Here is an 18,291-nt window from a genome sequence, read left to right as displayed (position 1 = left end):
AGTGTAACAACATTGCAGACACAGCAGCTAAACTCGCCGCTACACAACCAACTCACCCCATTCACCTACATACATCAAAATCCGAAATAAAACAACTCATCAAATCACACGTAACAAAAGAAAACTACCGACAAAACATCAACAGCAACAAATCCATATGGGCCAAAAATATCATCACTAAACCAATCACAATACTCCCCATCTTCTCAAACTCACACCATACTGACATTCTCATCACAAGACTAATATCACTGATTGCCACCTCCAGCATACAAACATTGCAGAATTACACAACTCCATACCCAGCACACTTCACTACAACATTCACAAACTACTAAACCCTCACAACTCACCCTACATCTTCAGTGCCACAGCTACCGGAAATCCGGTTTCTGTAACCGTACAGTCAATTTCACATAGAAAACACTAAATTATTTGCATTTATGTCTCGTATGTCCGGATGGTTGAGCACCTGTATGTTTACACACGCGATTACTGAGGGCCTTGTGTGCCGTAACAAAGAAGTAGGCGGTCTTTGAAGCGTGAGAAAATTAATTACCTCTGAGTAGCAAGGTGACATTGAGTTAATTATGAGGTGTGTCAATTTGTTGGTCACTATAATTAATTAATCCGGTTGGTCAAGCGAGCTTGGACAGCTGTGAGTGAAAAGACAATTGCTAACTGTTTTCATCATGTGGATATTATCCAATCAAATGAGGACCTACAAGTAGACATGGCCTTGTCGATCTACGATCCTATGCACAAGTTGCAACTGTGACTGTTACTGCCATTGATCTTGTGACTGTCAACAGTGACGAAAGTCCTCTCAGTACAATAAAAACACATGTGTTCGGATAAACTGTATACCCACACCTGTACAATACACTTCCGTTTGTATCTACCCAAAACCATCTTCACTTTGTGGTAAAACAACCACCCAGCCCTCGTTAACCTAGCCAACACTGGCCTCCCACCCCACCCCAACTTTAACCCATTTTTTTTCTTTAGTCCTGTACATTTACCAGTACAGCTAAACTGTACAATATCATGTCACAAGCCCCCCTATGCTAGACATCATCCCCCACCCCACACTTATCTATCTGGCTATACCACTCCCTTCTCTCTAGTCTCATTCAACAATGTTATTCTTTTTACCCTTCTCTCAATGTCATATTAATCACTTACCATCCAAATTAACCTAAGTTTACCCCTCTCAGTTATATTTACAGTTTTTTGGGTTTTATATTCCGAGTTATATTCCCAGTATTATTTGTCATCTTATTTTTCTATTGGAGTTAAAATATTACAATTCCATTTACAATTTAGTGCTTTACTGTTCATAAATGACAAATGATATCGTTAATTTAGCTAAAATGTGTACATGAAGTTATTGATACTGCTTAAACATGCTAAATGTTTTAAATTAATTCCATTTACAATTGAGTGCTTTACTGTTACTAAATGCCTATATACTCAATCCTTATCTTTGTCGTTTCTGTTTACTGTATGACCCATGTGACTGTACCAACAATTTAATCCCACTGTCAGTGGTGCGTGGAGACTGTCGGAGCCTCCCTTGCCATTTTGTTTTGAAACGCTGTAGAAGGTTGATGTTTCATTAATGAACCCTTATGGTCACTCAATGTGACAAGCCCGTCATCCCATAAGGATTTGCTTATATCATAACCATTTGGTGAAATGGGAACATGAAGTGTTCAGTAAAACTACAGTTTGACATTCTTTGTTTCAAACTGTTACCAGTGGTTACTACTACTTTGCTTCCAGGAATATATATGTTTGCTTAAAGCCACATTCAGCAATATTCCATATTTGGTCGTGCCCTGTAAATAATGGAGCAGACAATCAAGTGATGACTATCAAAAGCATCAGTCTAAGCAATTTAGATACAATAACATCTGTCAAGCAAGTCAGTGAGTCAACCACCTAAAGCTGTTGGGTACCTCTGACAAGCAGGCATTGCTCAAGATCAACTCTAACCTGAGTCTTCATAGATAGGAATATAATAGACTAACAGCTAGTCTCTGAAATGAACATATTTTACTGAAAAAAACGTCCATAGTGAAAAAAAATAATATAATGAAATGGAGCCCTGAGACTTTCATTTTCAGAAGCTATGGAAATGTAGACTTGCCACATTTTCTAGACTTGCGTGGGCTTTCTTGTACAATGTAAATATATATACTTCAGGGTCTGTATGACAGACTAGGAATATAAATGAAATTGAGCCAGTGAAATATGTTTTTCTGTCTGCTAAGACATAGTTCAAAGCATACCACATTGATATATATCAGAGAGAGACTAATTCAACATTTTACTTTGTTTTTTAAGGAAAAGGCACATCCATGTAGCAACAGTATCCCTAGCAGCAGATCAGCAGTTACCATGGTTAATGTTTAATGATTAGTAACTTTAGAACCAGGCACTTAAAAATTAAAAGTTGACATATGGCAATTCATACTATTTGGATTCAGTATTTGATGGTAGGAATATTATTTCATTATGGAGACTTTCATAACACTGACCATGACTAAAAATGACATGTTCACTAATGATTGTCCGTGCTCATGTGAATGTTTGAGTGACTTTCTGATCATGCTGATTTATCACAATCAATGATTATCTGTCTGCAGAAGAAGCCAGATAACTGATTGTGATCATTGTTTAAAAATTAATAATAAGGGTACATAACAGATTGAGAAAAATGCTACTTGATTTCAGGGTGTTTATTCCTCATCAATATTAGTCTCTTGACCTGTCAACAAGAAGGAAAATATAAATACATTATCAATATTAATCATCTGTGTAAAAGACAGCTGAAACATTTATCATTTTTATCGTAATAATAGAGGCCTTTTAATAAAAGAAAACTTCTTTTAGTAGCATCTGAGAAGTTAGGAGGTACAGTAAAGACTAACTATGGAAAAAGACCATCTTGTCAAGCAGGAAAGACAATATAAACTCTACTATAATGCCTCGCTAGCAAAAATGGTAATCTGTTATCGATAAATTCAATACTATTATGACACTTTTGACATATACATTAGAAATATTCTCCAAAATGGAGAAAAGAATATCTACTGTCAAGTGTATCCAAATGGCATGAAACATGCTGTCACAGCCAATTTATAATACCATCATATTTATTATTTGTTAACAGACGTTTTGAGTAAACAAAGAAATGAACCATATTAAATATTTCCTTTCCAGGATGATAAATAATATCCTAGTATCCTACACTATGCATTATGTGTGACTGCTTGAACTTTAAATTAGTTTAATTGCAGTTCTTGGTAATTTACACTTTGGTAAGAGTTCCTCCGTTCCCACATTCCAAATTATACCCATAAATTGATATATACGCGAATTATAAAGAAAACCTAACACAAAAATTACTAGAGGACTCACAAAAATAACTAGACACCCCCAAATTCAGATTAAGTACAATAATGAACATATATGGGATATATAGGATTGAACCACTTTGTGTTACATCTGTTAATCTGCGGAGGAAAGAATATGGGGAATGGAAGGAACTCTTTCCGGAACTTTTACTTATATTTTTAATACTTTACATACTATACGTTTCCTAATTTTTGGTGGGCATTTGTGATTTTGTTGTTTAGCATTAAAATCACAGGAACCCGATATCCCAATGTAGGTTAAACATAGACCATAGATCTACACTCACGTCATATATAGTATTAATATATGACGTGAGTGTAGATCTATGGTCTATGTTTAACCTACAGTGCGATATCGGGTTCCTGTTATTGACCAGAGACATGTCAAATGTCAAATAACGCTTCAGTCTGTCATGACCATGATATACATGGGGATACATGAACAGTAAAAGAAATTAAATCATGGCAGTCGATGTTCAACAATGTATCTGTATTAGACACAATATTGCCAGAAAAAGTAACATGACTCATGACTGTGCTAACACTAATTGTTTATGTTGAACATGATAACAAAATGTTATTTTCCGCTACGAGGATAGGGATGCAGCAGTGTTATGTATTTTATATCATTTCATGTTTTCAGTAAACAGTCGACTTCTGAAAATAACAATCCCTAGGCCACTGAAAGCGTTGGTTTGTTTATTATATTGCGGCCTGTGTTGATAAAACAAAAATGGCTGCCACGTGTCGATGTTGTAAACACAGCGCTGTTTCAGCGATTATGTTTGAACGAGAAATCACATGCAGGGCATTTTAATGTCTGGATATAGATCAGTACACTGTGTTTTGCCTTACCTATATTGCCACGCGATTGCCTCAAAGGGATGGTTCTTTCAAAGCGCCGAAGTTCAGGCGATGAATCCGATACAGCCATTTCTTTGATTTGAAATTGCCACCTTCACCTATCCCAGGATGCAGCGCTGTGATCTATTTTTAGTTCGCAGCTCGTTAACTCGAGCGTACCTGTCACAACTGTCAACGCATTGCGTCTATTGAATAATCTCAGTGAAAGGCTTTAGTAATCACCACTCACGGAGACAGAATCATTAATCTCCTAACAATAGAGAAATGTTTAATGAAATTATGCTCTATATTACCATAGGCATTGATGAATGAAGCACTGTATGCATGTACGTACTCTTGCTTACCTGGAAAAAGCACAGAGACTGTACATTTGATTTGCCATCAGCAGTGAAAAAGAAAATTATGCAATGAGGATCTTTTCTGGGGATACAGTCTATCACATCAAAGATGACCATAACTTATTAAATGCTTGGACTTGCAGAATTGTTATATTACGCACGTGATATTCAACTATCATATAGGCGTTTGGTTTTCCATAACTGTTTGTTAATATGAGACGATGGAAAATGTGTTGTTGGTTTCTTTTTTAAAAACATTGAATCACTAAGGATACAGAAAGCACCTGTTATTATTTTCACTTTAACTGAAATGACGACGTGAATGCGTGTCCATGTGTGGCTGGTTGCTCCAGCCGAGACCGTTTTATAGTGCTAGCTCACTGAGACACCATGCAGCAGTTCAGCGCGAATGCCCCACTCAGACACATTGTACTGACTCCGAGCCCACCAGTCCTTGTTGTACCCAGTAATGCCGGGCACCAGGGAGGGAGTAACGTCTTTTCGTCTGAAGAGGCCGGGGATCGAACCCGCGACCTTCCGCTCTCCGGGCGGACGCTGTAACTACTATCCCACGGAGGAGGTCTTTAATGATGCTTTGGTCTATTAGCATTTCTTAGATGCCCATCAGTTAGATGGCAAAGTAGAAAGAAATTTATAAAGAACTTGATAGACTCATGCCAAGGAATGTTATATTATATCTATATATTGTCCTTTAATGTCTTTCTAAATGGACTGTGTACTGGTGTTCATCCATCATCTAAATTGTATACAGGGACGTGCAGATCGGTAGTTTTCATGAAAGATGTTTGATCTTTGTTCTGGTTTGAATAATAAATGACAGTTTTGGTGAGATGTGTATGTTAAGACTAGGGACTGTGTACATTTTGTAAGCGTTATCTTTATATGAATAATATGTAGTTAAATCAGTCTTTTGTCGCCTGTTTGGGAGAATTAAACGTATATGTGGAAAGACTGTTGATGTGGTAAATATGGGTTGTTTAATACATATGTGGGAAGGGGGGAGGGGGGTGACTTTATAGTGGTGACTTAGGATAGTGTTAAATCATGTGTTAGATGCACCTCTATATTTTTTACAAATGTATAACGGTAATAACTGTACCTATGAGAGGGTATGGCAGGGGTACTGTTTTGTATATTATGTTTTTTTGTTCAGCTAATATTATAGAATGTTCCGGTTGCCTATGTGTACAGTTGTATAGACACGTAACTCATCTTACATTTCGCTTTCTGTTTTCTAATAATGTTATGTAGGTTTACAAAATAACCTAAAATTACCACAACAATAATGTCAGGAACACCAATTATGTGTAATTGAAAGCTCGTGTGATAGTGTGGAGTTCATTTCATTATTTATCATATTTCTAAAAAATGTCTTTCTCGGGTTGTTTTTTATTCCGAAGCTGGTACTAAGAATGAACCGAAAATTAGCCCGTGCATACCCAGACAGAACACTGTATCAAACGTATTTCCGTAAAAGTATTACTTCTAGCCTTAGCTAACTTTAGACCCGGACTCCCTTTCACTACTAATATAGTCTCAAGTCACTAATGTAACCTTAGTGCAATGTTAAAGAATGGCCGTTAGCTTGACCATGAATAAAGGTTGATTCGTGAAAGGAGCCCCTGGCTGATATCAACTTGAATTTACAAAATTACAGAAAGACTTTGTATGCAAACTGGATGTGTATAAGGTATAAATTCTTTTCTAGGTGATTGTAAGGCTTAGGGTGACTAACCCGACTTTTACATTCTTATTAAATGAACGAGAGTTTCTATTGTACATAAATATAAGAGTAATAATTAGTTACTCATGTTGCACCGTTTTCCACGAAAGTCTGCACAAAGGCGCTCTTGAGGAAAACAGCCCTGACAAGAGTACTCATTCATATGCTAATCTGAACAAGTACGTTTTCGAGCCGTCTGATAGTTCTTGAATACTTTTCAGGCTATGTGGAAGTGAACTCCAAAGCACTATACCAACTTTTGAGAAGACTCTGTCACCACTAAAGCCGGAGAGCAATTTCGGTTAGACTGCTGTGTCGTCATGAGCCAGATGGTACCATGATCTTTCATGAGGACACATATGTATGATGGTGCCAGCCCATGTCTCCCTTGTTAGGAGGAGTATTATATAAACATTGACGAACTTTCTAATAACCTGGAAACTGCGTTATTATAATGTTTTAATATTTACGGACAATATTAGGCATCTGGCTGGGTAACAAGATGTGTGAGGTATCAAAACACCGATCTTTCGTTCTTCAGATAGGCATTACATCTACTGCACCTTAATTTCCTACCCAGTGAATACACACGTTATACTAATAGCTCCCTGTTCAATAGATAAAAACATTCATATAATGGAATTCTAATTAATTTATTATATACTTCACAAACAACAAACATGTGAAAGGTCAGTTGTGGGCCGTATAATGTATCACAGTCATTGTAACGATTGTATCTACAAAATGGAACGCTAGAACTCCACTGAAAGGTTTGTCCATGCTTGTTAAAGTCTTTGAAGATAAACTGTAGCCTGTATCTATTTTGGCAATCCAGCCTCGCATCGAATCAGTACGAGACGCGTCGATAGCAGTCACGTGACCGGCCAATGCGCATGATCACCATCAAGTTCCCCAGAGGGGATTCCCCCTTGGCCTTTCCAAATCTGACTTTTAAGTAAATCGTAGACTTACACCATTGCTACTACATCTGTGGAGAGCCTTTGTCAGCAAAAGGTGAGAATGGTGGCACAACCAACCATTACACGTTTTCAGTGAATTCTAGTATATTTAGAAGTCGCTTCCGCTGCTTGATTCGACCCCCCTCACACACAGAGTAATGCACCTAAATCTGAAATGAGCGAGGATGATAAATATCTATACATCGCTTGCCATGTTTGTGAGATGCAAATCTATATGAAATGCACTTATTCCCGAATATTCACTGTTAATTAGGAAAAACTAGCTGGTGCAACAAAACCTTAATGACCTTTTCTGAATCGAACATTATGTTGAGAGGCGTCTCATTTCCGTACCTTTGACAAGGTGAAATACGTACTATAGGTCACATTTCAACAGTTGAAGTATACAATGATGTCATGCCACTTGTATTCTAGAATGTTCCACTGGGAAATATGCACACATTCTCATTGATTCGCATCGACTCTTCATCACGTGGGACATCATCAGAAAACACTAAAACATCCACATTACCATGCATTTCACTTACAACTGACGACTCTGAGATGGGTTATCGTGCCCTTAACTCCGGTATCGTCATCAGTACACCGGTGTCGTCACATTGCCCAAAGTGCACGTGAAAGCACCGCTCACTCCTGATAGGTAGTCTCGCCGTAGTTGTGAACCGCTGAATGATTTCTCACCGGGAATCAAACGGGCGACCCCAAACATGTAGCAATTCACATAACTCGAGACAAAACATTTCTGAACGTGTCAGTTCGTTTTCAGAAGGTGTCCGCTGTCTGCAAAAGCTTCGCAACCAATATGCTCACCCAAATGCATATCGGACCAATAAGCGCACCCAAATGCATTTCAGCTTGTGATAACCGGCAGCTAGCAACCACCATGCATTAACTAACTGCATGTATCGAAATCACAGGGTCAAAGTGACCTGCTGTTTCTACGAAAGGCATCGCTTTCCTGGAATTGTCAGCGACTGTCAGAGTTATCGCTAGGGTGAAACTGTATTGGATCAGTGTTGCCTGTTTCCAGTGGGTGTATTCTACAATTGTGCAAATTGCTGTGGGACCTTCTTGCTCCCTGTTTCATTTTGTAATGAACTAGACGTGCTGCTGTATCGCCCTCTAGACTGTGAGTATATCTTTATGCACTGTAACCATAACACTCTCACATTCATCTGACGTTGAAAGGGGATCTGAGTCTTACTGTTGATATCCATTTCTGCCAAGCACAAGAGACACAAAAACAATACAATGTGTACGTACGAAAATACACTTAACATTACAGATATTTTTTAGCAGTAAACGTAAACGGTCCACGGTCCACGGTCCACGGTCCTCGTTTGGTCAGTGCGCTGTCACAAGGTGGTCGTTACAGGCATATAGCTTCCCAGTCAATAAGCACATCGAACTGGATTCCCGCTTGCAATAACATATGAATTAATGTAACCACGAAGCCATGTACCACAGGCAAACTGTAGCGCAATTGGGGTTGCGTAACATAGAGAATATGACCAGTCTTCTTATATGCGAGCGAAGCGAGCAAAGGTTGGCAACGCACTTCCCTCGCTTCGTTTAAAAAGAATATTTTTCATGTCAAAATAAAATATCGCTACCATTAAAGGTACGCTCGCATTTCCTCACTAGTTTGTGCTCTCAGATTTCCAATCCCATTTTTAATAATTACTCACGTGAAATATGTTTTATTCAACATTTAAGTGCCACTCGTGGTATTCAGATCGTTCTTCTCCTCCATTATCCCTGCCAGCATCTGGTTCAACGTTTTACGCTCAATATCATGGCGTTCAAGTACCTAATACAAAGGCCCCAGCATCTAACAGTAAGAAGGGGGGGCATGATAAAATGGTTGCAAAACAAAGCAATATCGTATCCAGAAAAAGCAACCAAACCTGTTGTGTATGATATCACAAAGTCAAATAAAACCACACCTGTCTTTAAGGTTGATGAGTACCTTACAGAACATGGTCATTCAGTTTTGCGAGTGCCACCCTATCATTGCGATTTAAACCCAATAGAACTCATTTGGGGTATCATGAAATCGGATGTTGGCAGGCAAAATGTAACATTCAAACTTCGGGATGTACAGACGATTGTTCAACAGTCAATAGACACCATCACGCAGGAAACATGGTTGAGAATGAAATAGAAAGACATTATTGGGAACAAAGTGGACTGGACCATGCCACCACCAAGCCAGTCGTCATCAGGGTAGACTCTGATGGACTTTGTAAAAGCAACTGACTTCCCTCATCCTTATATTGAGGTCACTGGGGCGACGTGATGGGGTATAAATTTTCTATAAAGCCCCCGTTTTCATTGAGTGACTGTGTTGTCACTAGAGGTAAATTTATTGAATCGGTATTTTAGTTTGTTTCCAGTGCTTTATATTCTACTAATTTGTAAACTGCCCAATTTGCCCAATCGATCTTTGATCTGGTGATGAACGTGGCATACAGCTTTTTCTGCCAACTAAGGCCATGGAATAAATGTTCACAGCTACCGAAACTAGGCTAAAATTAGAAATATGCACTGCACATTACGGAGGTTGTATGACATAGCTATATATATGCAATTTTATATAGCCTTGTAATATTTTTATATTACATGGAGATTCAGAGTATCTGGGGGTTTTTTTTATGATGGACATGAATTGTAAGCGCTTGTGGCAAAGCTATATACTCTTTTCATAAATATGCCCTAACAAATAAAGGCATTATATAATATTTAGAGATCATTAAATGTGCATTTTATGGAGGTATGTTATGGAGATTATTTCATCGGTAAGTGATAATCTGGACATTTGTTTGTATTTACGTCATAGAAATGTATTTTGATATCATGTCATTGAAGAGAACATTTGGATATTATGGGTGTCTAATTTAAGACAATGTATAATATACTTTTCAAATAGCTAGAATGACTGTTATATTCCCATGGAATAAGGGAACAAATGAAAGTACAAATGTTCCTTTATTCTTTTCAAGATTTCATCTCAGGCCTTGTATTGCACTGTGGGTGGAATTTTGGAAAAGAATAAAGGACCACTTGTACTTTCATGTGTTTTCTTATTTGTTTCCATGAGTATATACAATATTTGAACATTATGTAGAGGACACATCGTATATGGGCAGGATTATTTGAAACGTGATGGATAATTTTGTTCTAAGTAATTTGGGTAGTCTCCACTGTTGTTTCCATCTGTCCTGTATAAAATGTATTTAGAACGAAGTAGCTATGTTACACTTGTTCATGTGTAAGTATTATAACAAAATGTCACTAAAATAATATCACACATTATAACAGAAAGTTCTGTCGAGTTTATTTTGTGTTATTAATTTTTTAAATGTTCTGAATATGGTTATAAGAAATGTATATTGAACGTTATGCTATTATAGACATCAAAGTACTAACTTTTTATCAATCCACCATCTTGATATTTCTTAAAGTGTTTACCATATTTACATGTAACTCCCATTTTAACCGCCTAATTATCTAATAGTTTATCTATCCTGTTCTATCCAAATAACAGCATCACTAGTTTGTTCTAATACACTGTGCCTGGTACTTCGTGGTAGGTACCAAGTCCTTACCTACAGGTACACCAGCAATGGCAGACCCAGAAACCGTCACAGAGGAGGAAGCCAGCATGCAAGAAGAAGATGATCAGGTAGGAAACATTTGTAGATCAACCATAGATAAGAATCATGAACTAACGAAGATCTCATATTTCAACGATATTGCAAACAAGCAACAGAAACTTGAAAGAAACTACGTGATATGATAATTTGTAATTACTGTATGTGAACTGGAGTATCTAGTTTGGGCTTTTGTTGAAATAAATCATATTTCTATTTACTTCAGAGTCTTACCCTAACGGACAGTGGTTTATCACGTGACATGGCCATGTCAGTCGCACAATATGAGACATCAGATGGTGCACTTGGTCACGAAGCATCAATACTAACCATTGCCCCACAGGAAATCGACCCAGGTTAGTTACTTCCAGGCGTCAGTGCTTATTTCGACAAGAAACTTTAGTACGTAAACTTACAAGTTGCACTTACTTCAAAATATGCTTAGTTGGTTTGCTACTCAACAGTATTCCAGCTGTATGGTGGTGTCCTGTAAACAATCGAGTCTGGACTATAAAATCCACTGATCAACAGCACGAGGATCGATCTACGATACTGAGGTGCAATGGCATGACTGTGTGTGCCAAGTCTGAAAGCCTGACCACCCAATCACCTGACCACACCTCTTACGACAAGCATGGGTTGCTGAGGACCAATACTAACCGGGATCTTCGCGGACTCAAATAAGCAGTGTAACCCCAGATAACAATTTCACGTTGTCACCACGTTGTGCTTTCGTGGTTACGACGTTATTCTGTGGACTCTCATTTACCTTGTCACCTCGTTGTGGCATGACGTTGTGATGCTTGCCATAAAAGGCGACTTAGCTTGTCGTAAGAGGCGACTAACGGGATCGGGTGGTCAGGCTCGCTGACTTGGTTGACACATGTCATCGGTTCCCAGTTGCGCAGATCGATGCTCATGTTGTTGATCACTGGATTGTCTGGTCCAGACTCGATTATTTACAGACCGCCGCCATATAGCTGTAATATTGCTGAGTGCGGCGTAAAACTAAACTCACTCACTCACTCACGTCGTCATAAGATTTAAGTTATTGATGCTAATGTATTTTAATTTGCCTTAGCGTCCTATGGTCAATTAGTTTCCACACCAGTGAACAGTACATAAGAAACAAAGCACAAGTTAACTTCAGAGTTTTTTCGCCACTTTGCGTGTTGTTTTATTGGTATGTTTTCTGCAGCTTTAGTTGAACAGCGAAGACAGAACCTCAAAGTTTCAAAGTGAAAAGCTTCACAGAAAACTCTATCGTGACACGAAGTTATAAATAGCGCTGTTATAACGTTGTGATGATACCAAAGCATGATGTTTCCTCAACGTAAATTTCTTACTACGTTGTGACATAACGTTATAAAACAACGTATTATTAATGCTGTGACAACACTGTCTCATGACTTTACCTATCTACAACCTTCCACAATTTTGCGGAGACTGTGTGTGTTAGCTGGGAAGTAATACTCCAATGTTTAACTACATTGAATATTTTTGCAGTTATTCTGGAAGCGATGGAACAAATGTCACTGTCATCGATTCCTGAAGGTGTGTATTATGCGACTGGATCTATTATGTGTGTTGTGGTAAGATCTGTGACTCATTTAGATGAAAATGAGTTGTTCATCATATATGTCGATAACGAATAATCATATTGCACATACTTTAGATGCCAACTGGTGTGGTCCGATGTATGTATTGTGCTATACCTTAAACTGAATCATTATGTTAAATGCTTTAATATCGTTTTTTTAATCACAGGTGTAAGACCAGAGAACGTGAACGTTGTAAACTTCATTCAAAATGTGAATGTTTCACAAGGAACCTCCCACGGTGCTGTCGACGATATTCCAGGTATGCGAACGTTCATAAACAAAAATGTGCATAAGTAAAAACGCGTAGAGCAACAGTCAGTGTATAAGAATGTACATGGTCTAACCAGAGAAAACATGCACAAATGTCAGTTATAATGGAAGTGTGTCTTTGTTTATACTGGTATATTATCTTCTTGTAGGTATGGTCAAAAAGAACATGAAATCGGCAAAAGACATTTTTGTGAAAACAGAAGCTTATGAAAATGTCTGTGATGCTCTGGAAAACGACGGACATGTGTTTGTTTCTGGATCACCGGGATCTGGTAAAACAACAATGGCACTCTACATCATGGGCAAATACCGACGAAAGAAGTACTACGTGAAATATGTTGATGATGTAGCTCATTTCAAAGTGGAACGCCATGTTGATCTCAAAGTTCCAACCCTGCTTGTGTTAGATGATGTGTTTGGGCGCTTCGCTCCTACCTCTGAAGTCAAAGTTCATTGTACCAAGATATTTGATTACTTAGAGACACATTTCAAACGCTTGGAGGAAAAGAGAAAGAAAAGACAAGATGATGATGAAAGTAAAGATGACAAGGCATCTGCATCTCCCGAAACCTCTCTAAAAGTTATCATGAGCAGTAGGACAAACATATTCAAGCATCAACTTGTTTCTACTATGTTAAGGAAATACAAAACATCCTTGTTCAGACCAAGCACTATAGCTGATCTGACTATATATGAGCTGAAAGAACATGAGAAAGAATCGATTCTTCGAAAACATTTACCCAAAGCGAGATTTGATCTCAGTGAACATGAAATAAAACACATCGCAAGTTTGAAATACAAGACACTTGGTTTTCCATATATCTGTCAGTTGTTTGCAGACGGCTGTTTGTCAAAGGATCAAGCTGTGACATTCTTCGCAGAACCCTGGACATATCTGCATGACTTGATAGGCGACATATTCACATCATCCGATCATCCCAACTACAGAGCTGCAGTGCTACTGCTTATGGTTCTCAACGATGGTACACTGAATTTGATTCATCTCCAACAGGCTCGTAAGAATGGAGGGAATGTTGAACTTCGGGAAAAAATAGAAACAGTCGAAGAGATACTTCCAGATGTTGGTCATGCAAATCGTCTAAATGAGGCTGCAAAAAACGAGAATCGAACTCTTTTGTTGTCCGAAGGCGACAGGATGACATTTAGCCATCCAACTATCTACGATGTTGTTGCGTTTGTTGTAGGGGACATGAATCAAGACTTTATCCTTCAAAATTGCAGTCTCAAATTTTTGATTGAAAGGACAAAGGTTTTAGAGGATTCCAACACTGAGGATCCAAGTGGTGGTGATATGCACAGTTTCATGATACAACTGAGACAAGAAGATGCAGGTGTTGCACTGGTGGAGAGATTAGCAAGGGAGATGGTTGATGGGAATATTGCTCTTCCATTGTCACATCAGTGTTTCACTCTGGAAAATATGACCATATGTCTCTTTTTAAAACTTCAAGGCAACATTGAACGATGTTTGCACTCTCGCGACAATGATCATGGTATGGGATTCTTGTACTGGTCATCCTTCTCCAGCACTGCTCCCGTAACCAAACTTTCATTTGAGCATACCACTTTTTCTCTTCGTGAACTGCTTGAAGGCTATCTTGGTTGTTGCCTGAGCGGAAACGTGTCTTCTTTACTGATACTCATAGAAAACTCAAAGGACAGCTTACACGAAGTTGCCTCTATTACTGTTGGAGACATCCTAGGTAAGACACAAGAAACAAGACCGTTAGTTCGAACCTTATCAACAGCATGCAGCCCGACCAAAACAGAAGTGCCATCAGAAATTGAAACACCTCGATCGCATGGTGACAACAAAGATCAGTTGATCCACATAGCAACTGCATATGGATTCACTGCAATTGTGAAACTACTTCTTGATGGTGTTGGTGTACATACTGATGTTCGAGGAGGCAATAACATGACTGCAATCATGTATGCTTGCTACCTTGGACACAAGGAGATAGCAGAACTCCTACTTCAAAGACATGCTGATCCAGAACTGCTTGATGAAGAAGGTGATAATTGTCTTCACCTTGCATGTCGAGGAGGATCCACAGATATTGTAAAACTCCTTCTTGATAAAAAAATGGATATCGACAAACGTGGGGAGCATGCAAGAACGCCTTTAATGTATGCCTCATACAATGGTCATGGGGATGTTGTGAGGTTTCTACTGGAGAACGGAGCAAATACCGTACCAGATGTATCTGCCATAAAACAAAAAGACAATTGTCTCCACCTTGCTTGTGTGAAAGGTGAAACAGAAGTAGTACGAATCCTTCTTGACCAAGGTGGTATGGAGGTTGAAGTGATAGGTCAAAGTGGAAGAACTCCACTGATGTATGCTTGCAGACATGGATGGTTAGCGACTGCAAAAGAACTTGTAGCGCGGAATGCCAAAGTTAATGTACGGGACGATGGCAATATGAACTGTTTACATCTTACAGCGATCAAAGGAAATATACCTGTTGCAGAGTGGCTCCTTGGTTTGAACGTTGGACTTACTGTTGACTGTGTTAATGCCGAGGGAAGAACACCCTTGATGTTAGCAATGAAATATGGTCACACGGAAATGGCTGATTTTCTTATGGGAAAAGGTGCAAACATTGCAATAACAGATGGTATGAAAACAACATGTTTACACATGGCTGCGAGGTCAGGGATATGGCATCTGGTGGAAATGTGTCTTGAAAACAGCGATGTCAACGCACTCACAGATTCAGACTGGACACCAGTCATGGCAGCATGTAAAGGAGGTCAGGCAGACCTTGTCAAAGAATTGGTACAGAGAGGAGCCAATGTCAATCTTGGAGGTGGTTGCCTGTATGTCGCATGCACTGAGAACTCTCTTGATTTGATCAAATATCTTGTGTCCCATTGCCAGGATATAGATATCAATAAACGTGGACCAAAGATGAGAACAGCCGTTATGACAGCCTGTTTTCACGGGAACATTGAAATTGTGGACTATTTGCAGTCTTGCGGCGCAGATATGACATGTAAAGACGAATACAAACAAACATGTCTCCATGTAGTATGCAGGAGCGTCAACGTGGAACTTGCGAAAAAGTTGGTACGATTGCTGCCTGTTGATGACCCAGATGAAAAAGGCATGACACCACTCATGTATGCAGTGAAGTCAGACTCCCCCGATTTGATAGATCTACTCATGAAAAGTGGTGCAAACATCAACACAAAAGACAGTTATGGAAGCACCTGTCTCCATATAGCTTGCTGGTTTCGAAATCTAAATGCTTGTGCTAAACTACTTGAGCTGGGCATGGATGTGGATGTTCTGGATTCTGCCAACAGAACTCCCCTGATGAGCCTTGCAAGGAGCAGGAAAGACTGCACAGAAGTTGCAAAGTTTTTAGTTGAAAGAGGAGCAAATATTCATGTTAGAGACAGGGATGGTAATACCATGTTACACGTTTCTGCTAAATCGGATGGTCATGAAGCCTTTGCCACATATCTTCTAGAGAAAGGTGTGGATGTCAATGCACGAGGAGCCTACAATCACACTCCCTTGATGTCTGCATGCAGAAGTGGGAATACAGCAGCCTTTGACTTATACTTAGCCAATGGAGCCCAGCTACACCACACAAATGATCATGGAGCAAACTGTCTACATCTGATATGCATGGTTGACACCGATAATACGTACATTGTTAATGAACTACTCGATCGTCGCGTTGACATCAATGCAATAGACGACAATGTGAAAACTCCAGCTATGTATGCCATCAGCAAAGGCAACGTGACCACCTTGCGAGTCTTACTTGAACGGAATGCATCGTTCATTGTATCTGATAAAAGAGGTAATCGGTCTACTTTGCTGCATTATGCATGTAGTGTCAAAGACATCAAGACAGACAAAATAGAGTTACTTCTTAAAAACGGTCTACGCGTAAATGAACCTAACATGTACTACTACCAGACGCCACTGATGCTTGCTACAAGACAAGGAAATAGGGCTGTTGCAGACCTATTGATACAAGCAGGAGCTGATGGAAACAAGGTTGACAGACATGGCAGAAATTGTGTCCACCATGCTGAGAGCCAAGGCCATCATGAGTTGGCTGGATACCTAGCAAATCGGTTAACAAGAAGATACCATTGGTATTGAAATGCCTACAATCTGAATATGTGATGCACTTTTATAGCTGCTTGTGACACCGAATAGTGCATTGCATTGCACAGTAGACGGGAATATACGTTCCTGACATGAACAACATATCCCTGCTTTTGTTGTTCAAAGGGAATCTGGCAGACATATTTATTGAGAAATGTGGGCCTAGCGGCCTATAGTAAAATTGACAGATAGAGTATATTACAATGTCACGTGTTGTGTAATGTTTACACAAGTGGTTCAAAAACAGAGCAACTCATTTAATGACATTTGAATCATTTGTATGCAATATAAATGTTCTTTGTTTACATTGAGGCATGGCATTCAGCTTTGGCATGTACGTTTTGTCGAATTTCATTGTAATACAAGACACTATTATGGATGACAACTTCTTTAATTCTTTTAACACGACGTTTCAAGGCTAATTCTTGCCCCTTCGTCAGGTGGATCACCAAGAAGGTGTCATCCATAATAGTGTCTTGTATTACCTCACCAACTTCTAAATGCCTTTGAAGAATTTCATCAGAATTTCATTGTATTTTGCATAAAAACACGGTATTCCAATCGCTCCAGAATTACAATTTGTACAGATACAATGAGTTGTACCGTTACCTAAGTAACTATGTAAAAATCATGGAGCAATGTTCTAAATTTACAAACTACTCTGAGAAGAGACTTGTCAGTCAGTTGTAAAAGTTTAAATTCAGGCTACAAACCCCTTTTTCAATGTTTTTTTGGACAGGTAAATTAATCTTTCTCTGAACTTCAGTATAAACACATTTATATCACCAACATTTTGTATTGTCCACACAAATATACAGCCCGTTCTAAAGAAGACAGTTCTAATGTTGGACGCCCAATAACATTTTTCATTTTCATTTAAATTTTAAGTAATGCATTACATTGATATGGATAACAGTTTACGAACATTTAATACAATACTTAATACATCGTATTTGAGATAATATAGGCATATCGAACTTACCAGTCTCACCTTGTATAGCCTTGTTAGATCCTAACCTTCCCACCCTTAAATATCGTTTTAAAGATGTATTTTGCACTTATTCTATTACGTCATGATAATTGGAATCAAACCAATTTGAATAGTATATTTTGTTCAAAAGTCAGTAATATCAACAATCAGTCTCCTTCTAGATTCTTTATTATTTATTTTATTTACACGCTGTTCATGTGTCAAAGAAGGGTACCTAAGTATATCCTTTTACTCTATTCTTTTATCATTATAGTACCATTAGTTTTTCCGTTTCC

General features: G+C 38.6%; 2 protein-coding genes across 2 annotated transcripts in view; one reads left to right on the top strand and one right to left on the bottom strand.

Moving 5' to 3' along the window:
• Window positions 1-4,486, bottom strand: part of LOC137286255 (DEP domain-containing protein 7-like) — a 28,592-nt gene extending 24,106 nt beyond the window's left edge. Inside the window, exon 1 of the mRNA XM_067818004.1 lies at window positions 4,278-4,486. Within this exon, the coding sequence (XP_067674105.1) occupies window positions 4,278-4,356 (79 nt within the window). The 5' untranslated portion in view covers window positions 4,357-4,486. The remainder of the gene's footprint in view (window positions 1-4,277) is intronic.
• Window positions 4,487-7,962: 3,476 nt separating this feature from the next.
• Window positions 7,963-17,109, top strand: LOC137286254 (ankyrin-2-like). Its single transcript, XM_067818003.1, has 6 exons — window positions 7,963-8,477; window positions 10,942-11,033; window positions 11,228-11,357; window positions 12,508-12,555; window positions 12,769-12,861; window positions 13,022-17,109. Exons 2-6 carry the CDS (start codon window positions 10,974-10,976, stop codon window positions 17,017-17,019), a joined length of 4,329 nt encoding a protein of 1,442 aa, XP_067674104.1. The 5' UTR covers window positions 7,963-8,477; window positions 10,942-10,973; the 3' UTR covers window positions 17,020-17,109.
• Window positions 17,110-18,291: the final 1,182 nt, after the last annotated feature.

Source organism: Haliotis asinina, chromosome 6, assembly GCF_037392515.1.
Source record: "Haliotis asinina isolate JCU_RB_2024 chromosome 6, JCU_Hal_asi_v2, whole genome shotgun sequence".
Lineage (NCBI taxonomy): Eukaryota > Metazoa > Mollusca > Gastropoda > Lepetellida > Haliotidae > Haliotis > Haliotis asinina.
The sequence above is the reverse complement of the archived record's forward strand: the minus strand, read 5'-3'. Positions and strand labels throughout refer to the sequence as shown.

Coding starts and splice junctions, on each gene's coding strand:
- LOC137286254 (XM_067818003.1), top strand. CDS start 10,974: ATGGCAGACCCAGAAACCGTCACAGAGGAGGAAGCCAGCATGCAAGAA. Junction 11,034..11,227: donor TGCAAGAAGAAGATGATCAG/GTAGGAAACATT, acceptor TATTTACTTCAG/AGTCTTACCCTAACGGACAG. Junction 11,358..12,507: donor CCCACAGGAAATCGACCCAG/GTTAGTTACTTC, acceptor ATATTTTTGCAG/TTATTCTGGAAGCGATGGAA.